This window comes from Manis javanica, chromosome X, assembly GCF_040802235.1.
Source record: "Manis javanica isolate MJ-LG chromosome X, MJ_LKY, whole genome shotgun sequence".
NCBI classification, from domain to species: Eukaryota; Metazoa; Chordata; class Mammalia; order Pholidota; family Manidae; genus Manis; species Manis javanica.
The window spans coordinates 91,585,764-91,612,639 of record NC_133174.1 but is presented as its reverse complement, the minus strand read 5'-3'; the positions used below and the strand labels follow the sequence as shown (position 1 = coordinate 91,612,639).

The window sequence follows — 26,876 nt, the reverse complement described above, 5'->3', positions numbered from 1 at the left end:
TCTTTTTTTCTGTTTGTCTTTAAATTTTTTTCTTGTTCTGTTTTCCTCTCCCCACTACTGATTCTGCAAGACTGCATCTCAAGTGAGCTGACTGGTAGCAGGGTTAGTGTTGGAAATAGTAACTAATGTTTGAAGATGGGGCTGGGGGTGGGACATGGCTTTTCTGAAAGGATTCAGATTGGCAAGTGATGAGGAGAGGAGGCAGGGAGATGATATCAGCAGGTCATGGCTGATGGATCCAAAAAACATTATTTTTTACAAGTGTGAAACAAGGATGTCTGATGGGAACTGGAAGAAGGGGAACAGGGAGTATGAGATAAATGGAGACTTAAAATAGAACCCTAAGGGACTAGGTAAGGGAACTGAACTAAAGGCAAGTAAAAAGCTTATGGGTGACAATGAGGGTCCATCTGAGACTGGAGACCAGGAATTATGTAGGGTCTGGGTATAGGAACAGACAAGGTGGGCCATAGCATTGGAATTTTCCTGGGCAGTTGAAGCTGAAGGGTGAAGGTATATAGGTATGTAAGATACTGATGAGAAGGGTTCAATTTTTGAGTTGTCTGGAGTCCAGAATAGATAGGAAGGGAAGATAGATTAGCAGGAGGTAAGTAGACCAAGAGAAAATGGAGAGTGGGCTCAAGAGACTGCGGTCTTGCTGAGGTTGAGGAATAGGGATAGCAGGAATAGCTGGGGTCAGAAAGTGGGGATTCACGAACTTAGGATCTCAGAGAGATGCAGTTCTGGTCAAGTCTATGAGTATAAAATAAAGATATGTACTATTAGTTCTGTTTTCCTACAGTGCTATCTTTATGTCCTCAATCTTATTGTTTTGATACTGCTCAGTCTCATTATAGTGCCAACGTGCCCATGTCATCAGAGAAATCTCTGCCTCTCTACAGGCACCACTTTTCTAATAAATTTTTTGTTTTCATTGCCAGTGTGCCCATGCCATCCTTGGTCTTTAGCTGCCAGGCAATTGGTGATACCTATTTCATCCAGGAGCTGCTGAATTTTTGACCAGTGCTTCAGCCATAATCTCACATGTGGGAATTCCTTTCCACAATGCTTTTGATTGCTATGTTTAATATTTTATAATTGAGCTGGCCATGATCCTGTCAGGACAGAGCCAGTAGAGCACTAGCTCTAGGATCAAATTGCCTAGGCTTGAATCTCAGCAACTTCACTTACTCACTGTTTATTCTTGAGCAAGTTAACCTAGGTTTTCCTCCACTACAGAGATCAGCTGAATGATTATTTGGGTTAATAGATTTGAGACTTGAGAACATTTAAAGTATTGAAAATTGGACAATTGATGATCCACTTGATGGAGGGGGAGTTTGACTCAGCTGAGTCAAAAAACCACATGGGGACTCCTGCTAGTTGAAGCACTTATCTCCTTTCCTGACCAGCTTCCATGTTCCCAAGATTCACTTAGCACTCTACTGCACTTCAAAACTTCAATCACCTACTCTGTCTCCCAAAGTTCTCACTTCTAACACTACCTCAAGAATATCTTCACCCATTTCATGCACATTTGTTGAGTGCCCACTCTGACAGGTATTGTGCACATTTCTGATGATACAGAGTAAGACGCTTATGCTAAAAGACCCAACCCTTTCCCAGAGTCATGAATAAGTTATTCTTTTTGAAAATTCAAAGTCTCTTCATTTTCAAGGTATAATTCAGGTGGAAGTAGTAGTGGTAAATAGGCCAGATATTTCTACGTTGTCTCTTTAGCTTGGCTCAAGGGGGAAGGTAGCCTACCAAAAGGCTCTAGGTCTGTGGGCCTATTCTAGGGAAAATTATCTGTGTGAAATGATTTCTTATCTAATTTCAGGCAACTCTGATAGCTCTCCTGGTCTGGTTGCTTTGAAGAAAGCAGAGTAGAAGAAAAAACAGAATAAGTCATGTCGGAGATACTTGACCTCTCTTTTCTGTCCGACGTGGAAAGGGATTTGATACTCAATGTCCTACAACGAGACGATGAGCTCCGGAAAGCAGATGAGAAAAGGATTAGGTAAGAGTTCCAGAAAAAGCAAGGGCTCCCACGCCTTTGATCAGTAACAGCTGGACTTTTCCAATTACCTCTCCTCTGACTTCCAGAGGAACTTGTGCAGGAGGCTTGCACCTCCTCCTTGGGTCTGTTTTAGCTCTGAGGGTGTTGCCTTCACAGAATCGAATAGTCTTACTGTCTCCACCCCTCAACTCTTCTCCATCCAACTTATGCAGATTCTAAATCCACTTGTGCTTCTCTTTTGGGTCTTGGCAGGCGACTGAAGAATGAGTTATTGGAGATAAAAAGGAAAGGGGCCAAGAGGGGCAGCCAACACTATAGCGAACGGACTTGTGCCCGGTGCCAGGAAAACCTGGGTCGTTTGACTCCCAAGACCAACACTTGTCAGGGTTGTAATCACATGGTGTGTCGGGACTGCCGTGTCCAGGAAAGCAATGGCACCTGGAGGTGCAAGGTGTGCACCAAGGAAATGTGAGTGTCACCTACTCAGAGAGGAAATGAGGCCGTAGCTGTGGTGAACAACACGGGCCATTTTTTTAAAAATCCATTTGTCATTTTCCTTTATTCCTTTCCAGAGAGCTGAAGAAGGCAACTGGAGACTGGTTTTATGACCAGAAAGTGAATCGCTTTGCTTACCGCACAGGCAGTGAGATAATTAGGATGTCTCTGCGCCGTAAGCCTGCAGGTACTGGGCCTGTCTAGGAGGGTTCCTTGCGGTGCTTGACCTCAGTGACAGATCCTCTAGTGTAGAACTCTACTGTATTCTTACTGGTGGTGTCTTCACCCCATGGGCTAAGCTTGTTTGTGGGGAATATAAAGACTCTTACCATGCCTCCTCGAAGTATGATGTGTTTCCCTTTCTTTCTCACCACCACACGGCCATGCTTTTGTTTATCTTGAAGTGAATAAAAGGGAAACAGTGGGACAGTCCCTCCTTCATCAGTCACAGATGGGCGATGTCTGGCCAGGAAGAAAGATCATTCAGGAGCAACAGAAGGAACGCAGGTGAGAACCAACCAATCATATAAAAAAAGTTATATATCCCTTTAATTTTATTATTTTTCACTTTCTTCTTTTTATAAAATAATACATGTTTATTATAGGAAAATATGGAAAATGCAGAAAAGAATAAAGAGGGAGGGAAAAAAACATTCTTAATCCTACTACCTACATGTAAATATTAACATTTCAGCATATTTACTTTGTTCCTTATAAGATCAATTTGAGGACAAGTAAAAACAACACATACTTATAATTAAAAATTTAATCACTACAGGAAACAAGCAAAGAAAGCAACAAATCACCCAAATTCCTACTACCCTAGTATTCATATTATGTGACAATTATTTCAGATATCTTGTGTGCTTATATATAAATAGAGGGATGGGTCAATGGATAGACTGAAAAACGCTCATAATATGATCATAATACATTAAATTAAAAGCATTCTGTTTAATTTTATTTGAATTTACCAGAATAAAACACTGAAATAAAATTGAAAAATTGCTAATTTTCAGACAAATGTTTCTTTAGCATAAAATATATTAGTTATTAACGTCCTGCTAAGCTAAAAAAGTATTATAAAAACCATTGAGCAGTCATTTTTTTCTAGTGTCTTTTTGATAACAGCCTTATCAGGATATAGTTCACATACCATACAATTCATTCACTTACAGTGTACAATTCAATGGTTTTTAGTATATTCACAGAATTGTGCAACCATCACCTCTATCAATTTTAGAATGCTTTGTCACCTTAAAAAAAAACCCTGCACCCTTTAGCTATCACTCCCTACAACCTCCCTATCTTTCCCCATCCCTGAGCAATCACTGATGTACTTTTTATCTCTATATATTTGCCTATTCTGGACATTTCATTTAAATGGATTAATACAGTATGTGGTCCTTCGTGATTCTCTTTTCTCCCTTAACATAGTATTTTCAAGGTTCATCCATGTTGTAGCGTGTATCAATACTTCATTTCTTTTTATTGCCAAATAATATTCTATTATATGTATATACCACTTTTGTTTATCCATTCATCTGTTGTGTTGATGGACATTTGGGTTGTTTCTACTTTTTGGCTATTGTGAGTAATGCTGTTATGAACATTCACTGTGAGTTTTTGTATGGACATATATTTTTATTTCTTTTAGGTAGGTACCTAGGAGTGGAGTTGCTGGGTCAAATGATTTTTTAGTCATTTAAAAATATCTACCTGTTTCAATATTAAGCATTATCAGTGCACTCTGCTACAAAAGAGGAGATTAGCTTTCTTAAACTTCCTGCCAACTCTTTCCTCTACTTGCATTTTTTATTACTCATATTATTTTTACTTTGTCAGCACTTGTAACATTATAAATCATCTACTTGTTTTATCTGTTTCTTTAGTTTTAGTTCATGTTTTGAAGGAACTATGCTTACAAGCTGACCATGGACTATAGCTTCCTTTACTTTGATATATCTCTTGCCTGTCTGGATTTTATCACTGAGAAATTCTTTCCAGAAGGGCTTATGGTTGCTATATTTATTTCATTTTTCATGTTAAGTGTCTGGCTAGTGCCTTTATACCTGAATGATATCTTGGTTGGATATTATATTCTTAGATCACACTTTCTTTCCCTCAGAATACTGTAGACACTACTCCATTGCCTGCTGCCATTGAAGGTAACTGTGAAGAAGTCTGAGGTCACCCAGCCTCTTGTTTTTCTCCCTTTTAGGTAATTAACTGTTTGCATGTGTGTGTGTGTGTGTGTGTGTGTGTGTGTGTGTGTGTGTGTGTGTGTATGCCTGAAAATTTTCTTTTATTTTTCTTTTAGTTTAGTAATTTAACAAGGTTATACCAAAATGGTGATCATCCTGTATCATTTCTCCATAATATGCAGTGTACCCTTGACGAGTTCTTTCTTCATTGCTAGGTAAGTTTTCTGTATTGTATCCTCTGAACTCTTTTTCTGTTTCATTACCTAAGTTCTCTACCTCAAGGACATTGGATTTCTTTATCCTCCATTTCTGTCCTTTTGCTATCAAATGCAAGAGAAAACAAGAACGATGAAAATAATTAACCATGATTAGCGCAACACTTTCCTCAGTGTAATTACTTTGGCTTTTAGCCATTTTCTTTCTTTTAACCTTTTTCCCTCCCTCCTTTCCTTTTTTCTGTATCTAATTTACTTATTTGAATGAATTATCTTGTTTTGGTTTTAATTTGTTCTTTGCTCTCAGTCTTCCTTTCTACCTCATTTTGTCATTTTATCATCTTGTATTTGAGCTCTTGCTAATCTCTTATTTTTATTAAGTTTATCTAATCTCTGTTTCTGTTAAGCTCCTGTGTAGTATTAAAGCACTCACAAGAGAGCTACTTATTTTCCTAGGGTTATATTCTTTTCCAGAATGGAATTTTTGTCTATATTACAAGTGTTTCAGTTCCTCCCCTCCCCCCACCACACACATGGCATATTTTTATATCGACCAGACCATTTCTTTTCATTTTACTCATGTTTAACCTGGGAAATTCTGCCTGTATCTTTTGTGTGCTGTGATACGGTATGTGTGAATTCTTCTTTACAGGCTCCTCATCTCAACTTGAAGCAATTTCTCTCTTCCCTACACCCATCTGTAGTTGAAGGGTAGAATATTGCTTTCTATATACTTTCTTTTGTTATCCAGGGGAGAGGCAAAAGGCAACTTGGGGGTTCTGGGTTTTGGTCTCCTGAGATTGTTTTAAATGTTTGGGTTCCTCAGTCCAGCTCTGGGTGCATCCTCTAGCTCATACCAGCATCCTGAGAGAGGACAGGCCCCAGTAGTCTTGTCTGCCTCTGTTGGGGCTCCTAGTGATATCTGGGACAACAAATTGTTAGGACTTCTGATTTCCTTGACTTATCCCAAGACTGTCTACTCACTCAGTCTGCACTTCTCCACATTGGAGGGAGTTAGGCTGAACTAAATCTTTCTTCTGTTTTCTTAGCCATGACTTTTTGAACTTTATGACTTGAGGCTTTACTCCTTTCTCCATTTGGTTACTTCTGGTGAATTTTTGGCTTGTTATTTGTGGTTTCCTTCCCCCTAACTTTTCCTCAGCTCTACCATGTTTTAGATGATTGTTGAAAAGCAGTATAGAAATATATAAAGTAAGTCCCCAGTAACTTCACTGCTTCTGCCTCAGATAATTATTGTTAATAGTCATTAATAGTCCTGGCATATGGACTTCAGACTCTCTAAATGTACAAATATGGGTTGGATTCTTAAATTTTTAATTCCTTTTTAAAAAAGGATTGTACTATATTACATGTCAAGTGACAAAATAATGAAAGGGAAAGAACTTTAAAAACTCAATAATATAAATAATCAAATAGAAAATGGGCAAAAGATTTGGACAGACACTTCACCAAAAACAATATACAGATATTTCAAATAAGCATATGAGGAATGCCCAACATTATTAGCCATTAGGTAGATGTGTATTAAAATCATGATAAGATACTAGTATACACACACTAAAATAGGTAAAATTAAAAAGACTGACCATACCAACTGTTGGTGAGGATGTAGAGCAACTGGAATTCTCATGCACTGCTGGCAGGAATGTACAATAGTACAGCCACTTTGAAAAACAGTTTAGTAGTGTCCGAACAAGTTAAATGTATACACCTGCTTTGTGATTAAGCCATTCCATTCCTAGGTATTTACTCAAGAAGGTAAAGCATAACTCCATACAAAGACTTGTACATGAAAGTTCATAGCAGCTGTATTTGTAACAACCAAAAACTGGAAACAACCCAACTGTCTATTAATAGGTGAAGGGATAAACTGTGGTTTGTTTATACAGTGGAATACTACTCAGCAATGGAAAAGAATGAGCTGCTAATACAATGCAATAACATGGATGAATCTCAAAATAATCATGGTGAGTGAAAAAGCCAAACAAAGAAGAAGACATACTGTATGTTTCTGTTTACATAAAGTTCTAGAAAGTGAAAACTAAATTTTAGTGACAGAAAGCAGATCAGTACTTAACTGGGGGCAGAGAAGGAGGGATTGATTATGAAGGGCCAGGAGGAAACTCTTGAGAGTGATAGATGTGTTCACTAACTTAATTGTGGTGATGGTTTTACAAATGTATACGTATACATATGTCAAAACTCATCAAATCGCACTTAAACATATGCAATTTATTTATGTCAGTTATAACTCAAGGTGTAAAAAGAAACAAGTATAGAAAAATATAACATTGCATCTTTCTATGTCAGTGCAAGGGTCTATGTCATTCCTTTTGCTCTCTGTATGGTGTTTCGTTGGATGTATGTAGTGTGATTTTAATCACACAGCCTTGGGTGGGTGACTCATCTGTTCTAGGTGATGAGGCCCCCTTTTTCCTTTGTGGATAAGAATGGCTTTTATTTCCTGAATATGATTAACACATCTGACATCACTAGTCAGAATGCAATTTCTGAAACCTATTGCTTCTGGCTGGCTGTGACCTCTTGTCTTGCTGCACCCAGAAGACTCTTCTTTATCCCAAACATGGAAATGGATTAAGTGGCCAAAAATGATCTTTTCCATAAAGTTATGGAGCCTCAGGGGAAATCTAATTCAACCCCCTTATTTTTACAGAAAAGAAAGCAGGATAAGTGATTTACCTGAGATCATACAGATAGTTAAGAGCCCAGGATTCCTGTCTGTTAGTCTATTTTTTTCTGCACAGATGTCAAGTAATTGCTTTTTTGCCCTAGGGTTGTTTGTATCAGTACGTATTAATCTTTAGGAAAAAAAATACAAGCAGAAAACACTCTCCATAAGCCATTGATAAACTACCTCTCTGGAGGAATGGTTCCAATCTGGGTTCTTTAAGCAAAGGGCAGAGAAGAATGAATTTAAAGTAAAAATTAAATCAAGTGCCTTGCTGTGTTTTGGACTATAAAGCTAATACGCCTCTCTAGAAATGACCACTGTTTCACCTCTTACATGTTCTAAGATTTCAACCCCTACTATCCATTTTCATAGAGCTATCTCAAATATCATGAAATATTTGGAATGATAATCCAAGTGATAACTTGGAATGTTTATTCTTTACTGCCTAAGATAATATAGGCTTTGGTTACTTTGTTCTTTGTTTCTTTATTAGTTGTTCACATGTTTAGCAAATACTTATGAATGCCTGCTATTTGCCAGGCACTGTTTTAGGCAGTGGGATACACTGATGAATACAACAAAGTCCCTTGCTTATAGACCTTAGATTTGGGGCTGGGGGACACAGACACTAAATAATCAAGTAGATATATCATGTATCAGGTGCCAACAAGAACTGTGGAGAAAATGAACTAGACTAAAGGGATAGGGATTGCTAGGAAAGTGTGTGTGTACATAAATTATTTTATTTAGGATAGCTAGGGAAAAGTCTTAATAATAAGGTGACATTTGAACAAAGACATGAAGCAAATGAGGGAGCAAACTCAGAGTATCTGGAAGAAAAGCATTCTAGGGAGAGAAAGCGGCCGGTGTCAGACCTAAGGTGAGTTTATATTTGGAGAGTTTGAGGAATCTGGGACTGAGGGAGGGAGGAAAGAGTGGCAGAACATGAGGACAGGGATGTGGTGAAAAGCAGATGCTGTAAGACTTTGTTGACACTTGTAAGGACTCTGTCTTTGAGGGAGAAGGAGGGCTCTGAGTGACATGATATTATTTTTTTAAACTGAGATAAAATTCACTAACATAAAATATATCATTTTCAAGTATACAATTCAGTGGCTTTTAGTACTTTCAGAATATTGTACTACCATCATCACTGTCTAACCTCAGAACATTTTCATCACTCCCAGAAAGAAACCCTGTACCCGCTAAGCAGTGACTCTCCCTTTACCCCAGCCCTTAATCTCCTTCCTGTCTCTATGGATTTGCCTGTTCTGGACATTTCATATAAATGGAGTCATACAAAATGTGGCCATTTGTGTTTGGCTTCTTGCACTTAGCTAATGTTTTCAAGGTTCATCCACATTGTAGCATGTATCAGAACTTCATTCCTTTTTATTGTCAATAATGTATCATTGTATGGCTATATCACATTTTGTTTACCCATTCATCCGTTGATGGACATTTGGACTGTTTCCACCGATTGGCTATTGTCAATAATGACACTATGAGCATTTGTGTACAGTTTTTTTTTTGCAATGTGGTTGCCATTTATTCCCAAGGGTGTTTATGCATTAGTTTTTTTTTTTGAAAGAGAATCTCTCATACTTATTGATCAAATGGTTGTTAACAACAATGAAATTCTGTATAGGGGACTCAATGCACAATTATCAATCAACCCCAAGCCTAATTCTCAACAGTCTCCAATCTTCTGAAGCATAACGAACAAGTTCTTACATGGTGAACAAGTTCTTACATAGTGAATAAGTTCTTACATGATGAACAGTGCAAGGGCAGTCATATCACAGAAACTTTCAGTTTTGATCACGCATCATGAACTATAAACAATCAAATCAGATATGAGTATTCATTTGATTTTTATACTTGATTTATATGTGAATCCCACATTTCTCCCTTATTATTATTTTAATAAAATTCTGAAGTGGTAGGTAGATGCAAGATAAAGGTAGAAAACATAATTTAGTGCTGTAAGAGGGCAAATGCAGATGATCAGGTGTGTGCCTATAGACTAAGTATTAATCCAAGCTAGACAAAGACAACAAAACATCCACGGGTAAAGAAGATTTCTCTCAAAACAGGGGGGGGGTGAGGTTCTAAGCCTCACCTCTGTTGATCCCCAATTTCTCACCCGATGGCCCCCCTGCGACTGTGCCTGTCTTAGGTTGTTCCTCCCTTGAGGAATCTTACCTGTCTCTGGCTAAGCAGTCATCTTCCGGGGCCATACAGGGAAATGTAAAGTTGTTAAGTGAGAGAGAAGCAATATTGTTTGAAAATGTTAGCTTTTTACTTCTTTGCAGATTTATGCCCTGTGGCTTCTATGCCCAGCATTTGTCTTGAGGTATCTTTACCACTTGGAAGAATTATGATACTCAGTAATTTTCAATATGAGGCATGAATTCTACTAAAGGGTTGTAATTAGGAAGGAAGAAGAAAAGCTATAGAAGTAGCAGACGGAAGAAAACATGGGAAGATTGATTATTTCTTTGACATATCTTCTTGTAGAGTAACATAAGCATGTATAGGTTTTAAACTACTAATTAAATTGCATACACACATTAACATAATAGGAATACAGCTACATAACAAAAGCAGACCTACAATTACCAGCCATATCCAGTGAAACCAAGAAAACCAGTTAGGTACCCTAGGAATTTGTGAAAACTTATCAATGATATGATGGATATTGTCTAACTGAATTTGAATAGTTTGAGAAAAATCAGACAAATTAAAACAACACATTCCTGGGAACTGTTCACATCCCATATGTTCTTTTAACAGTAGATAGTCTATAGTCGCAAGATTTTGGAGCGCTGCAATTTGCACTTCCCCTAATTCTTGGTTGAGTTCCGACAGTATAGATCCAGTCAAATTTGTTGTTTCACTGTATGCACAGGCCAGCTTAGATATCTCCTTCTTCATTCCAATGGCAAGTCCAGGAACCAGTGGGATGAATGCGGATACAACTGCAACAGCGCCAGGATCTTTGTTGAAGTTTTTTGATGATCATCTTCTGGAATGACTCTTCCAGAGGATGTTGATGTTGGAAGTTCTTCTTCATATTGTATCTTAATTCATTTTCTGGGTAGCCAAATTAGGCTTTGATCCTCTGTATAAAACAAACAAACCCTTTGCCCACACTTTGATATGACCTTTATACCATTGTGAAGAACCTATTGGAGATCACCACACAGGAACTGCTTTTTTTTTTCTTTTAAGAGAAAGGAATATTATCAGAAAAATGTACTTCCATAGCTGATCATCTGACACACTTTAAAAGATCAAAATTAAGGATATGTAAAGCATGCATTAATCATTGATTTGCAGTTAGTTTTATCCTATCAGGGAGTAATCCCACTTTTCTTTCTCTCTTTTTTTGCTATCATTAATCTACAATTACATGAAGAATGTTATGTTTACTAGGCTCTCCCCTATACCAAGTCCCCCCAGCAAACCCCATTACAGTCACTGTCCATCAGCATAGCAAAATGTTGTATAATCATGACTTGTCTTCTCTGTGTTGCACAGCCCTCCGCTTTCTCCCAGCCCCCACATTATGCATGCTAATCATAATACCCCCTTTATTTCTTCCCCACCTTATCCCTCCCTACCCACCCATCCTCCCCAGTTCCTTTCCCTTTGGTAACTGTTAGTCCATTCTTGGGTTCTGTGACTCTGCTGCTGTTTTGTTCCTTCAGTTTTTCCCTTTGTTCTTATACTCCACAGATGAGTGAAATCATTTGGTATTTCTCTTTCTCCGCTTGGCTTATTTCACTGAGCATAATACCCTCTAACTCCATCCATGTTGTTGCAAATGGTAGGATTTGTTTTGTTCTTATGGCTGAATAATATTCCATTGTATATATGTACCACATCTTCTTTATCCATGCATATACTGATGGACACTTAGGTTGCTTCCAATTCTTGGCTATTGTAAATAGTGCGGTGATAAACATATGGGTGCATCTCTCTTTTTCAAACTTGAGTGCTGCATTCTTAGGGTAAATTCCTAGTAGTGGAATTCCTGGGTCAAATGGTAAGTCTATTTTGAGCATTTTGAGGAACCTTCATACTGCTTTCCACAATGGTTGAACTAATTTACATTCCCACCAGCAGTGGAGGAGGGTTCCCCTTTCTCTACACCTTGCCAACATTTGTTGTTGTTTGTCTTTTAGATGGTAGCCATCCTTACTGGTGAGAGGTGATATCTCATTGTGGTTTTAATTTGCATTTCTCTGATAATTAGCGATGTGGAGCATCTTTTCATGTGTCTGTTGGCCATCTGTATTTCTTTTTTGGAGAACTGTCTGTTCAGTTCCTCTGCCCATTTTTTAATTGGATTATTTGTTTTTTGTTTGTTGAGGTGGGTGAGCTCTTTATATATTATGGACGTCAAGCCTTTGTCAGATCTGTCATTTACAAATATATTCTCCCATACTGTAGGGTACCATTTTGTTCTATTGATGGTGTCTTTTGCTGTACAGAAGCTTTTCAGCTTAATAAAGTCCCACTTGTTCATTTTTGCTGTTGTTTTCCTTGCCCGGGGAGATATGTTCAAGAAGAGGTCACTCATGTTTATGTCTAAGAGGTTTTTGCCTATGTTTTTTTCTAAGAGTTTTATGGTTTCATGACTTACATTCAGGTCTTTGATCCATTTTGAATTTACTTTTGTGTATGGGGTTAGACAATGGTTCAGTTTCATTCTCTTACATGTAGCTGTCCAGTTTTGCCAGCACCATCTGTTGAAGAGACTGTCATTTCGCCATTGTATGTCCATGGCTCCTTTATCAAATATTAATTGACCATATATGTTTGGGTTAATGTCTGTAGTCTCTAATCTGTTCCACTGGTCTGTGGCTCTGTTCTTGTGCCAGTACCAAATTGTCTTGATTACTATGGCTTTGTAGTAGATCTTGAAGTTCGGGAGTGAGATCCCCCCTACTTTATTCTTCTTTCTCAGGATTGCTTTGGCTATTTGGGGTCTTTGGTGTTTCCATATGAATTTTTGAACTATTTGTTCCAGTTCGTTGAAGAATGTTGTTGGTAATTTGATAGGCACTGCATCAAATCTGTATATTACTTTGGGCAGGATGGCCATTTTGATGATATTAATTCTTCCTAGCCAGAAGCATGGAATGAGTTTCCATTTGTTGGTGTCCCCTTTAATTTCTCTTAAGAGTGACTTGTAGTTTTCAGGGTATAGGTCTTTCACTTCTTTGGTTAGGTTTATTCCTAGATATTTTATTCTTTTTGATGCAATTGTGAATGGAATTGTTTTCCTGATTTCTCTTTCTTTTGGCTCATTGTTAGTGTATAGGAAAGCCACAGATTTCTGTGTGTTAATTTTGTATCCTGCAACTTTGCTGTATTCTGATATCAGTTCTAGTCGTTTTGGAGTGGAGTCTTTAGGGTTTTTTATGTACAATATCATGTCATCTGCAAATAGTGACAGTTTACCTTCTTATTTACCAATCTGGATTCCTTGTATTTCTTTGTTTTGTCTGGTTGCCATGGCTAGGACATCCAGTACTATGTTAAATAACAGTGGGTAGAGTGGGCATCCCTGTCTTGTTCCTGATCTCAGAGGAAAAGCTTTCAGCCTCTCGCTGTTCAGTATAACATTGGCTGTGGGTTTATCATATATGGCCTTTATTATGTTGAGGTACTTGCCCTCTATACCCATTTTGCTGAGAGTTTTTATCATGAATGGTTGTTGAATTTTGTCAAAAGCTGTCTCAGCATCTATGCAGATGATCATGTGGTTTTTGTCCTTCTTTTTGTTTATGTGGTGGATGATGTTGATGGATTTTGAAATGTTGTACCATCCTTGCATCCCTGGGATGAATCCCACTTGGTCATGGTGTATGATCCTTTTGATATATTTTTTAATTCTGTTTGCTAATATTTTATTGAGTATTTTTGCATCTACACTCATCAGGGATATTGGTCTGTAATTTTCTTTTTTGGTGGGTTGTTTGCCTGGTTTTGGTATTAGGGTGATGTTGGCTTTGTAGAATGAGTTTGGGAGTATTCCCTCCTCTTCTATTTTTTGGAAAACTTTAAGGAGAATGGGTATTATGTCTTCTCTGTATGTGTGATAAAATTCCGAGGTAAATACATCTGGCCTGGGGATTTTGTTCTTGTGTAGTTTTTTGATTACCGTTTCAATTTCTTTGCTCATAATTGGTTTGTTTAACTTTTGTGTTTCTTCCTTGGTCAGTCTTGGAAGGTTGTATTTTTCTAGGAAGTTGTCCATTTCTTCTAGGTTTTCCAGCTTGTTGGCATATAGGTTTTCATAGTAGTCTTTAATAATTCTTTGTATTTCTGTGGGGTCCGTCGTGATTTTTCCTTTCTCGTTTCTGATTCTGTTGATGTGTGTTGACTCTCTTTTTCTCTTAATAAGTCTGGCTAGAGGCTTATCTATTTTGTTTATTTTCTCAAAGAACCAGCGCTTGGTTTCATTGATTTTTGCTATTGTTTTGTTCTTCTCAATTTTATTTATTTCTTCTCTGATCTTTATTATGTCCCTCCTTCTGCTGACCTTAGGCCTCACTTGTTCTTCTTTTTCCAATTTCGATAATTGTGACATTAGACCATTCATTTGGGATTGTTCTTCCTTGTTCAAGTGTGCCTGGATTGCTAAATACTTTCCTCTTAAGACTGCTTTCACTGCATCCCACAGAAGTTGTGGGTTTGTGTTGTTGTTGTCATTTGTTTCCATATATTGCTTGATCTCTATTTTAATTTGTTCGTTGATCCCTTGATTATTTAGGAGCATGTTGTTAAGCCTCCATGTGTTTGTGAGCCTTTTTGTTTTCTTTGTAGAATTTATTTCTAGTTTTATACCTTTGTGGTCTGAAAAGTTGGTTGGTAGAATTTCAATCTTTTGGAATTTTCTGAGGCTCTTTTTGTGGCCTAGTATGTGGTCTATTCTGGAGAATGTTCCATGTGCACTTGAGAAGAATGTGTATCCTGTTGCTTTTGGATGTAGAGTTCTATAGATGTCTATTAGGTCCATCTGTTCTAGTGTGTTGTTCAGTGTCTCTGTGTCCTTACTTATTTTCTGCCCAGTGCATCTATCATTTGGGGTGAGTGGCGTGCTGACATCTCCTTAAATGAATGCATTGCAGTCTATTTCCCCATTTAGTTCTGTTAGTATTTGTTTCACATATGCTGGTGCTCCTGTGTTGGGTGCATATATATGTATAATGGTTATATCCTCTTGTTGGACTGAGCCCTTTATCATTATGTAGTGTCCTTCTTTATCTCTTGTTACTTTCTTTGTTTTGAAGTCTATTTTGTCTGATATTAGTACTGCAACCCCTGATTTCTTCTCTCTGTTGTTTGTCTGAAATATCTTTTTCCATCCCTTGTCTTTTAGTCTATGCATGTCTTTGGGTTTGAGGTGAGTTTCTTGTAAGCAGCATATAGGTGGGTCTTGCTTTTTATCCATTCTATTACTCTGTGTCTTTTGATTGGTGCATTCAGTCCATTTACATTTAGGGTGACTATTGAAAGATATGTACTTATTGCCTTTGCAGGCTTTACATTCATGGTTACCAAAGGTTCAAGGTTAGCCTCTTTAGTATCTTACTGCCTAACTTAGCTCACTTATTGAGCTGTTATATACACTGTCTGGAGATTCTTTTCTTCTCTCCCTTCTTATTCCTCCTCCTCCATTCTTTTTATATTGGTTGTTTTATTCTGTGTTCTTTCATGTTTCCTTTAACTGCTTTTAGTGGGTAGTTAATTTTATTTTTTGCCTTTAGTTAGTATTTGGTTGGTGTGCTTTCTTTGCTGTGATTTTATTTTCTCTTGGTGACATCTGTTTAGTCTTACGAGTGCTCCCGTCTAGAACAGTCCCTCTAAAATACCCTGTCGAGGTGGTTTGTGGGAGGCAAATTCCCTCAACTTTTGCTTGTCTGGGAATTGTTTAATCCCTTCTTCATATTTAAATGATAATCGTGCTGGATACAGTATCCTTGGTTCATGGCCCTTCTGTTTCTTTGCATTAAATATATCATGCCATTCTCTTCTGGCCTGTAAGGTTTCTGTTGAGAAGTCTGATGATAGCCTGATGGGTTTTCCTTTATAGGTGACCTTTTTCTCTCTAGCTGCCTTTAAAACTGTTTCCTTGTCCTTGATCTTTGCCATATTAATTATTATGTGTCTTGGTGTTGTTCTCCTTGGGTCCTTTCTGTTGGGAGTTCTGTGTATTTCCGTGGTCTGTTCGATTATTTCCTCCCCATTTTTGGGGAAGTTTTCACCAATTATTTCTTCAAAGACACTTTCTATCCCTTCTTCTTCTGGTACCCCTATAATATGGATATTTTTCCTTTTGGATTGGTCACACATTTCTCTTAATATTGTTTCATTTTTGGAGATCCTTTTATCTCTCACTGTGTCAGCTTCTATGCGTTCCTGTTCTCTGGTTTCTATTCCATCAATGGCCTCTTGCATCTTATCCATTCTGCTTATAAATCCTTCCAGAGTTTGTTTCAGTTCTGTATTCTCCTTCTGGACATCTGTAATCTCCCTCCAGACTTCATCCCTTACCTCTCGTATATTTCTCTGCATTTCCATCAGCATGTTTAGAATTTTTATTTTGAATTCTTTTTCAGGAAGACTGATTTGGTCTGTCTCCTTCTCAGGTGTTGTCTCTGTTATCTTTGTCTGCCTGAAATTTTGCCTTTTCATGGTGATAGAGATAGTTTGCAGAGCTGGCATGAGTGACGGCTGGAAGAACTTCCCTTCTTGTTGGTTTGTGACCTTCCTTTCCTGGGAGAACAGCGACCTCTAGTGGCTTGTGCTGGGCAGCTGTGCGCAGACAGGGCTTCTGCTTCCTTCCCAGCTGCAATGAAGTTTATCTCCAGTGTTGTTGTGGGCATGGCCTGCCTTGGGGTGCTGCTCCGATATGGTGGAGCTGCATTGGAGGGGGAGCAGCCGGGAGTCTATTTATCTCTGTGAGGGGCCTCCGTGCTCCCTGCTGCCCAGGGGGTTAGAGTGCCGAGAGTTCCCCAGATTCCCTGCTCTGGACTAAGTGTCCCAGGATGCTTGTGTCCAGCTGTGGGGTCCCTGTCCCTTTAAGTTCCAAAAAGCAGTCGCTTTTCTTTGTCCCCAGGGCACTGGCTGCAGGGACCTGCTCACAGGTCTTACTGTCCTGTTTCCCTGTTATCCAGGATCCCACACATGCACTGTGTCTACACTCTGGTGTGGATGGCTAGGGCTGGCTATTTAGTGGTCCTGGTCTCCCTCTCCCTCCCCGCTCCTACTCCTCTCCTCCCACCCGGAGCTGGTGTGTGGGGCGCTCGGGTCCCACTGGGCCGGGGCTTGTATCTTACCCCCTTCGCAAGGTGCTGGGTTCTCACAGGTGTGGATGTGATCTGGATGTTTTCACGTGTCTTCTGGTCTCTCTTTTAGGAAGAGTTTTCTTTGTTGTATTTTCCAAAATATATGTGGTTTTGGGAGGAGATTTCCACTGCTCTACTCACACCGCCATCTTGGCTCTGCCTCTGTGTACAGTTTTTGTGTGAACACATGTTTTCAATCCTCTTGGATCTATACCTAGGAGTAGAATTGCTGGGTTGTATGGTTTTTCTATGTTGTATTTATATTTTAAGAACTCCTGTTGGCTGTTTGAGAGTAGGTTGTATGGGAGCAAGGGCAGAAGTAGGGAGTCTATCGCAACCATCCAAGAGCTAGAGATGGTAGTTTGGACCAGGGTAACGGCAGTGGCGGGGGCGAGAATTGATCAGATTCTAGATATACATTGAAGATAGAATGAAGAGGATTTGGTAACAGATTCTATTTATATTGTGAGAGAACAAGGAGGGTCAAGGATGATTCTTAAGATTTTTGACCTGAGAAATGAAAGAAGGGAGTTGCCATTTGATAAAATTGAGGGATGAACAAATACGGGGTAGGATTAAGGCTTTGGCTTTGGACTTGCTGTGTTCTATTCATCCAAGCAGAGGTGTCAGGGAGGCTGTTGGAAATATGTCTGTCATTTGAATGAGAGATAAATTTAGGAGTTATTAGTTTTTAGAGGATATTTAAAGCCATAAAACTAGATGAGGTCATTTAGGCATAATTCTAAATAGTGAAGAGAAGCAGTCCAAGGAATAATCCTAAACACAATCCAAAGATTAGAGGTCTAGGAGGGGAGAAGGAGTGGCCAGTGAGGTCAGAGGACCAGGAGAGTAGGGGGTCCTGGAAGCCAAGTGAAATTACTTGATATACTTGAAGAAGAATGATTTGTTTTTCCTTTCCTTGGTTTTCTCACAGCTTCCTTGAGGTAAGGGTCCCTGGACTCATGTCCTTCTCTTTAGAGATGACAACTGTTGTTTGGAATGCCTGTGGTCATCCTTCCTTAAGCTGAAAGAGAATTCTGGTCTTCTGAATGCTGTATTCTAAACATAGTGCTTATTTATATATATACTTTAAGCCCCACTGAGGGCATTTATTCAGGAATTCATTCCCAAATATTTGAGTGCCCACTCTATGCTACTTTCTCTTCTAGGCATTGGGAACATAGCAGTGAACAAGATATGTGGTCACTGATTTCATGGAACTTAGTCTAATGGAAGAGAAAGGCATTAAACAAATCATTTCTTTAAATTACTGAACAAATTAATTTGTCTAATAGACGTAAACAAATAATTACATATGTGATGACTACTACCAAGAAATCAGGAGTTTGAACTCCATCCCAACAGCAATGGAGAATCACAGAACAGTTTTAAAAGTATATTCAAGATTTTTACCTTAGAGACCGCTTAGGCTACCATTGTGAATGGATTGGAAGGAATTCTGACTCCTGGTGGGAGAGCGCACTTGCTTTACATATCAGCTCTTGGTTTTTATCCTAGTGTGCCATTTGAAGTGCCCAAGCTCAAAAGTGGAAAGAGTGCGCTGGAGGCTGAGAGTGAGAGTCTGGACAGCTACACAGCTGACTCAGATAGCCTGTCCAGGTGAGGCCCCCCACCCCCACCTAAACATACACACAGGTCCCTGCCCCTCTGATCAACCCAAGTTCCCATTTTGTTCTTCAGTGATAGGACACAGGGCTCCTAGGCCTTCAGTGTTCTGACTTCTGACCTCTGTAAGCCGAGTGAGTATTTTCTCTGACCTTGCCACAGGTCTTTCAGTAGCACTTCTACTGCTGGCTCTGAGCTTAGCCTTCTGGAGCGAGCAAACTTCCACAGGCTGCTCCACCTTGGAGGACTCTTCCTGGGCCGGCAGCTGCTGATGCTGCTGTCCCTGAGGAGTGGGAGTTTGGGGGTTTGTGTATGTGCAAAGTTGCTTGTCTGATCATCTGAATCCCTTCAAGGTAAATCAGATATGAAGTTTACCTTCTGGGTTGAGTTACTACAGTGACCCCAAGCCAGTGGCTCTCCTTTCATACATCTTGGGGAGAGGAGGTGATTTTGTTATAACTTCTGTATTTACCTCCAGGAGAGACTCTCTGGATAAATCGGGCCTCTTTCCAGAATGGAAGAAGATGTCTGCCCCCAAATCTCAAGTAGAAAAGGTAAGCTTTAGTTATTGGTTAGTCAGTCCCTCTCCGTCTCTGTTTCTCTCTCTGTCTCTGTCTCTCTTTCTCTCTTTCCCTTCTCAGGAAGAATTTAAATCAAGAATTCAACTAAACAATCTTTAGTTCATATTCACTTGGGAACCTTTTCTTAGATTTGCTTGAAATGTGAGATAATAGGTTTTGTACTACTTTATAGGATTCAATAAAATTCCTAAAATTAAATTAATCTTTTCTTTAACTTTGTCATAGTTTAGTGAAAAATCTAAGCTTCCTTCTTAAGGCTATTCTTCTACCTTCCCAACTGTCCTTTTCCATTTCATCGCCTTTATCCCTTCCTAGGACACTCAACCTGGGAATCAAAATGTGGTATCTGTTGATGAGGGCGAAATGATATTCAAGAAGAACACCAGAAAAATCCTCAGGCCTTCAGGTAGTGGATTTCCCTTCATGGTCATTTGCAATTGACATTCTCAGTACTTTTAATGGATTCTTGGTATGAAGAAGTTTATGTCTCTTTTGATTTGGGTTTTTGGTCTTCCGCTCAGAATATACTAAGTCTGTGATCGATCTTCGCCCAGAAGATGTGGGGCATGAAAGTGGCTGCTTGGGAGACAGAAGCAAATCGGTCCCAGGCCTCAGTGTGGATATAGTAAGTACCCTTGTATTTCACTTGGTCACTGTATGAAATTTTATACATCTAGAGTTGACTTTAGTATTGGATACTTAATTCTTTACGAAGAGGCAACATGAATCTTGATTCTTCTGAATTTCTAAAGTAAATCTGGTAGCTGAACTGCTTAAAGAAGGAGGCTGTCTTCACTGTCTCTCTTTTTTTTAATTAAAGTGTCATTAATATACAATCTTATGTTGGTTTCAAATGTACATCACAGTGGTTCAACAGTCCCCATGATCAACTTATATTGTGATTGCAAATTATTGCTTCACTGTCTCTTTTTATCTTCTAATACATTGCTTGATACATGTTTGGGGGCTCAAATAAATACCTGTTTTGATTAAAATGTAAAGGGATGGCTGGGTTGGGGCAGTTAAATGGGAAACAGATATTCTTATCTTACTCTTTTGAGATTTGAGAAGGATAGTTGGAATATAGGTTGGAAGACTGAAATGGGAAGACATGGAAATAAGGGTATGTGCATACGTGATACCTCATTGCTTAACAACAATTATGTCTCCTACTAAAGGGAAGATATTATTTGAATTTTTTCTTATTTTTATTAACTCTGGGTCCATATTTGTTGTCCCAGGGAGAGGAAGAGGAAGAAGAAGAAGACATTGACCACCTGGTAAATTTGCATCGCCAGAAGCTAGCCAGAAGCAGCATGCGAAGTGGCTCATCCATGGTAAATTCTTAGTCCTGTGGCTGTAGACATGTTGGGGTACCAGGGAGGAAGGAAGTGCCTTCCTAGACCAGAGTCAGGATCTAGAGAAGTCATCCTAGCCACTCTTTCCAGGTAAGTAAGGTGCATTTGTTTGTATCCTCAATTTAGACCATAGCTGCTTACTGAACAGCTAAGTAATTTCCTCAGCCTCTGCCCCAGAGCTTCTTACACAAGGTAATTCGGGCTAGCCATGTGCTTCATGACAGCTTTGTGAACAGTAACCTGTAACTTCTCCCCTAAAGAGGTGCTCAGGCCATGAAGTGAGCCACATGAGATTTCTTCATTATAGCCCTATCCAAAATCACATTCAAGGGTGTTGAGTGGCATGAGAAGGGTCCTGGCAGGGTTAATTGACGTCAGGGTATGATTAAGGAGCAACAATGCCAATCAGAATCATGAAGTAAAGGACATTTAAGAATCAGGGCCTCATTCTGTTTTAAGTATGAAGACTGATGTTTAATGAAACAGAGTCAGGAACCTGGGTGATTAGAGTTTGTTTTTGCTCATGCACAGGATGAGTGATGGGCTTGCAGAGCTGATATTACCTGAGAAGAAGATATCTTTTCACCTCTGGTGGGATTTTCCCTCCAATTCTGGTACAAGTCACTTCTCTCTAGGGTCTTGATAGGGATAAGGTGGATAAAAGAAACCCACAGGTAGTTAGGCATTCTGTTTTAGTTAGTAAATGATCCCATCTAGCCAACGTTTTGGCATATATAACATACCAAAATGGGTTTAGAGCACCATACCTCTCTCTACTCCTTGCCCACTTCCTGGGTCAGGTGAAAATGAACAATAAAATATGTCAAAAAAAAAGAGGGGAAGAAGAGAAGCTGAGGGCCTAGGTGAGCCATGAACTGATTTATGAACCTGAACAATTGTGAGAGTGCTACTCGCTCTTACACTCTGGGTACAAGTCCTCTGGCAGTGCTGGCTTGTTGCAGGAGCTTCTGAAACTTGTGTCCAGTGGCTGTGGCCTTACCAGGAGGGAAGGCGTGGGCACTGTGGGAGGGGAGTATGCTTTCATCCTATGTTTGTGGGTGCTTTATCTTCAGAGTACAATTGGCAGCATGATGAGCATCTATAGTGAAGCTGGCGATTTCGGTAACATCTTTGTGACTGGCAAGATAGCCTTTTCCCTGAAGTATGAGCAGCAAGCACAGACTCTGGCCATCCACGTGAAGGAGTGCCACCAGCTGGCCTATGCTGATGAAGCCAAGAAACGCTCTAACCCGTGAGTGCTTCTGGAATTTGACAGCTGCTCTGAGATAAGAGCTCAGACTCTGGCATTTCACTGGGTACTCTTGAACTGAGGTCATCACTTCCTGGGCAGACAGGGAGGTGTGATTAGGGGAGAGTGGTTAGGGGAGATGTGGGAAAGGGGCCGGGATTGGGAAAATACAGAAATGGCATGTCTGAGAGGGCCTGATGCAACGTTTTCATTTTGTCACAGCATGTGTTTATGGGGAACAGGAAAGTGAAGAACGGGCTTGAGAAAAGATGGTGAATTACTCAGTGCTCTCCTTGGTTTCTAGATATGTGAAGACTTACCTTTTGCCTGACAAGTCCCGCCAAGGAAAAAGAAAAACCAGCATCAAGCGGGACACCATCAAACCACTATATGATGAAATCCTTCGAGTAAGTATCTGGACCCTGAAGGTAGGAACACTTGCTTTGTCTTGTGTGCTAAACTGTTGCTATTCCTCTGCTACATGGGTCATTGACCTCGTTTTTCATGGCTGTGTCTGTCTGAGGATACACTATGAGTGTCTGTACGCATCCCAGCCTCCCAGAGAAGTTATTGCTTTCTTATTGCTTTCTTATTGCTCTGAAGTTGGAGATTTACATGGCCACAAATCTCATTTGGAAATGTCATTTGGGATCAGGAGTCTTTGTGGCAGGCCTTTTCAAATATCCCAGTGTTCTCTCACCCACTCTAGGCAAAAGTAATTTTCCAGGTCCTTCCATGTTTGTGAAATGTGGTAATGAGGCTTTGAGTGAGGAAACTCAAAGTGCTGAGGGACTAATATAATTTGATATTCAGCCCTATGGACTTTGGGTATGGTTGTTTGGATTTTGGAATAATGTTTTTTGGAGTTAACAACAAACAAATTATCTTGTACTTCTCCTTTTCTTTCACAGTATGAGATCCCAGAATCTCTCCTGGCCCAGAGGACTTTGCAGTTCTCAGTTTGGCATCATGGCCGTTTTGGCAGAAACACTTTCCTTGGAGAAGCAGAGGTCCAGATGGATTCCTGGACGCTTGATAAGAAACTAGATCATTGCCTTCCTTTACATGGAAAGGTAGTGGCTTTAACAATTTACAGTTTGGATCTGAGGGAGAATTGTCTGCAGTGACCTCTGCTGGTACATGCTGGTAGTGTCTTTGAATATAGTCTGCATTCTAGAAGAAACCCCTGCTGGGGTTTTTGAGTTGGACAGTAATTTTAGATGCATTTGTATGTCAAGTGTGAGTAATCTCTTCTGTGTAGGCCAGGCAAAGGATGAAGCCATGGTTTTCCTTTGAAAAGTCTGTTATATGTGTGCCAAGCGTTGCCCCCTAACTTTCCAGTGTATCGGCGTATCCTAACATCCTACCTTGCACCTCTCTCCAAACTAGCCTTTTGGGCATATCTTAATCTACACTCCTTTCTTAAGCTAACCTTTCACTAAAGAAGTGGTAAGTAGAAATTCATGGAGTTCCAGGTGCTGTGCTCTTGGTCATACAAGCCAGAGAAATTTTACTTTGGAGGTGGCATTTCGGGTGAGAGTGTAGCAGTGTGCATTATAGTGCCTGGGATTTGTGGGCACACCTGGATTTGAATTCTGGTTCTGTTATTTGCCAGCTGGGTAAGTCATCTATCTGATAAAATAACTTAGCTAAGTGACCTAATTTATGTGAGCCTCAATTTCTTTGTCTATAAAATGGAGATAATAATATTCCTTTTTTTGCAAGATTGTATAAAAGGTACCTATCGGTGCCTGGCACATAATGGGCATTCAGTAGGTTACTGTCATTCTGGTTATGATGAAGTTGCCAAAGGAGAGTTAGGACTTCTTGATTATCAGAACGGTTCAATGGCAAGGTTCTGCCATAAAATTTTTTTACACTAGCACTTTAGGTGCTTAAACAGTACATGATGCTAGAATATCTTTGGAAAGACAGATGAGAAACTAGTACTAGTGGCTGCCTCTAGGAAGAGAGACTGAGGTGGGAGGACGATTTAGTTCTCTCTATGTGCCCTTTTATACACAGTGCATGAACTTTTTACCATGTCACATGTATTGCTTATTGGGAAAATTAAGAATAAAAGGATTTATATGCACATGGTTCAAAATTAAAACACATAGAAATCTAGAAAAAGAAAAGTGGATTCCATTTCCTAGGAATAACATCATTGTGAACTACTTGGATATCTTTATAGCAATTTTGTATTAAGCAGCATGGATATACACATATGGAATTACATTTTGTCATTTTTATACAAATATGCTTATATGAACCTGATTGTGTATATATATCTTGATTTGTTATTAACAGTTTATCATGCACATCTTTCTATGCCATCACTTACAAATCTTTGTCATTTTAATAGCTGTATAGAATTCTCTTGTGTGTCTGTATTATAATTTACATACTATTTCCCACTATTTCCCACTTTTAAATTGTTGGTTTTTCTCTGCTAAAACTATGCTGTAATATATCTTGGCCTTCTTGTGTGAACATAACTGTAGTAGAAATTTCAGGTGGTGGAATTACTGAGTCAAAGAAAATATACACTCAATATTTTGATAGCTACTGCCCTCCAAAAAAAAGTAACCAAATTAAATCTGTCCCTTTAAATACTAATAAGAACAGGAAAGTAATTACCACTGAACTATAGCATATTATTATGAATTTAGAATTTCTTAAGCATTTAATACTCAAGTCATTCTCTCGGGGCACTATAGTTGATATAATTATATTGGAAATGTCACTGTAACCCATCATGAACTTCTGCCAATAAAAATAGCTTACATCAAAAGAAAAATCTGCATTAAAATGGAGATACTTGCTCTTTGCAATTATATTGAGCCAGAATGAAAATATGCTACTGAAACAAATATGTCAATTTCTAGCTAAAGCTGAACTCCAAATTTTAAGGGTCCACTGAAGTTCACAATCTAGAAATTAATCAGTTGTGTAGACATTTTATAAACAACAAAAAGGTCAGTCCAGCATTACATAAATACTTTAACTTAAGATAGTCTGCATTTATTGTTTTTGCTTTTTCATTTTTTGCCCTGGTAATCTATTTGCTCCCATTTAGTTTTTTCTTCCAGCATCCACCTTCCTAATATTTTGTGTCTCTCTCATATACTAAATTTTATGCATTCTAGGAATGTGATACATATTCTCAAACCAATGGGGAGTATGTCTTTCTGGCATCAGTATGCTCAGCGGTGAGAACTTACGTTAGAGAAGTGCCAGTGAACACAGGCAGGTGGAAAGGTGCCTCTAGGATGTACCAGCTCATGCTCTGGATACCTAAGCATGAACAACAGAGCCATGTTCTCAAGAGAGATCCAATAGAGTGAAGCAGTTCTGCTACCCACAGCCAAAGGGGGTACTCCACTTGCTGCTCATCCCAGACATTCATTCAGTAAATATTTGTAGAGCACCTATTATGTGCTGGTACTTTGATAAGTGTCAGGCATACTAACATGTACAAAAATAGACTGGATTCCTGCCCTTCTAACATTTAGGTTCTAGTGATAGGGACAATCACAGATCAAAAGTAATGTATGTAAGTGTAAAATTAAAAATTGTGCCATATTCAAATCCTGGTAGCAGACTTCCACCTCACCTTCAAACCTTTATAAGCTCTCTTTTAAAGAATACTTCTCGTCTTTGAAAATCATCAAAGTCATACATACCATTCTCCTTAAAAAGACACTATAGATATATATGGGGTAAAATGCAAAAGTCCTCTTTCCTCTCCATATTTTGCTCCCCTCCTTAGAAGAAATAATTGTTAAGTTTGTATCCTTCTAGATTTTTCTGTGCAGTGTAATATTATGGTTAAAAGCGTGGACTCTTGAACCAGTCTGACTGAATTTCAAATCTGCCTCTGTCAATTACTGTGTGGCACTTGGCAAGTTACTTAACCTCTCTGTTCCTCTGTTTCATAATCTGTAAAATGGGGATAATAGTACCTATCTCATAGGGACTATCTTGAGGATTAAACAAAATGACATGCTTTAAGTATTTATAATAGTACCTGGCACATAGTAAGTACTATGTAATTGATAATGATGATAATCATTATTTACATACATTTATATTCACATGTACATATATGAATATATTTTAATACAAGTGGCATATTTTTTCTCTGTCTTGTTTTGTTGACTTAACAGTATGTCTTGGGTATCTTTCTATGCCAACAGGTAGAGATTTTCTGCATTCTTTTTGGTGACTGCATGTCATATGCCATATGAGGACATTAAAATCACTCATTTAGCCTTTCCTGTATTGATTAACATTTGTTCCCACTTTTTATCTGTTACTAACAGTGCTGGCAGCAAGATTCATTGTCATAGTGTCAGACCTTGTGATTTTGTGTGGCAGCCCTGCTAGCAGACCTTTGGGGGTTTTGGAATCTAGTAACTGTATCCCCCAAATAGCAAAATAGTGGACAATGCAGAGGTCTCTGTTGGCTCTGCTGCTCCTCTTTCTGAAGAGACTGCCTTAGAAACCTGGGGCTGCCCTGATCTAGGGACCCCGGCTTGTCTTCAGAAGGAGAAGGGTCTTCTTATGCCATGAAGCTGTCTGTGGGGGTAAGTTTAGAATCTCCTCAGCAAGAGGTCCCTAAAGCTCCCAAGAAGCCCCGCATGACCTGTCGGCTTTCCCTGTGTTTCAGATCAGTGCTGAGTCCCCGACTGGCTTGCCATCACACAAAGGCGAGTTGGTGGTTTCACTGAAATACATCCCAGCCTCCAAGCTCCCTGTTGGAGGTGACCGGAAGAAGAGTGAGTTTTCTTTGGGATTCTGGTAGCTCTTAGTCTTCTGCACAGGGTGTGTGTGGCAATGCTGACTAGTGGCTAGAGCTGCTGGGGAGACCAGATTGAGACGCACCCTGGGTCATCTCCTAGGGAAGATTCCTTTAGTAAATTTAAAAACACATTTCTGTGTTTTTCAACCTTAGGGTTGACATTCTAGTTTTTTTTTTCAGGCCTTTAAACTTGGTCTTGCTTCACCTGTGGCAAGCTATTAAGAGGGCAGAACAGAAACTTTAGGG

General features: G+C 39.2%; 1 protein-coding gene across 2 annotated transcripts in view; it reads left to right on the top strand.

The window, feature by feature from the left end:
• The window catches only part of SYTL4 (synaptotagmin like 4), a 54,940-nt gene that overhangs the window by 21,570 nt on the left and 6,494 nt on the right, over nt 1-26,876 (top strand). The window contains exons 2-14 of one of the 2 annotated variants that reach the window (XM_017658905.3): nt 1,841-2,020; nt 2,273-2,488; nt 2,593-2,702; nt 2,920-3,022; nt 18,531-18,632; nt 19,117-19,192; nt 19,535-19,625; nt 19,741-19,844; nt 20,461-20,556; nt 21,651-21,829; nt 22,131-22,233; nt 22,738-22,899; nt 26,499-26,607. In XM_017658905.3, coding sequence (XP_017514394.2) covers nt 1,911-2,020; nt 2,273-2,488; nt 2,593-2,702; nt 2,920-3,022; nt 18,531-18,632; nt 19,117-19,192; nt 19,535-19,625; nt 19,741-19,844; nt 20,461-20,556; nt 21,651-21,829; nt 22,131-22,233; nt 22,738-22,899; nt 26,499-26,607 — 1,561 coding nt within the window. In that variant the 5' untranslated portion in view covers nt 1,841-1,910. The remainder of the gene's footprint in view (nt 1-1,840; nt 2,021-2,272; nt 2,489-2,592; nt 2,703-2,919; nt 3,023-18,530; nt 18,633-19,116; nt 19,193-19,534; nt 19,626-19,740; nt 19,845-20,460; nt 20,557-21,650; nt 21,830-22,130; nt 22,234-22,737; nt 22,900-26,498; nt 26,608-26,876) is intronic. The other variant, XM_017658907.3, reaches the window with a different exon arrangement.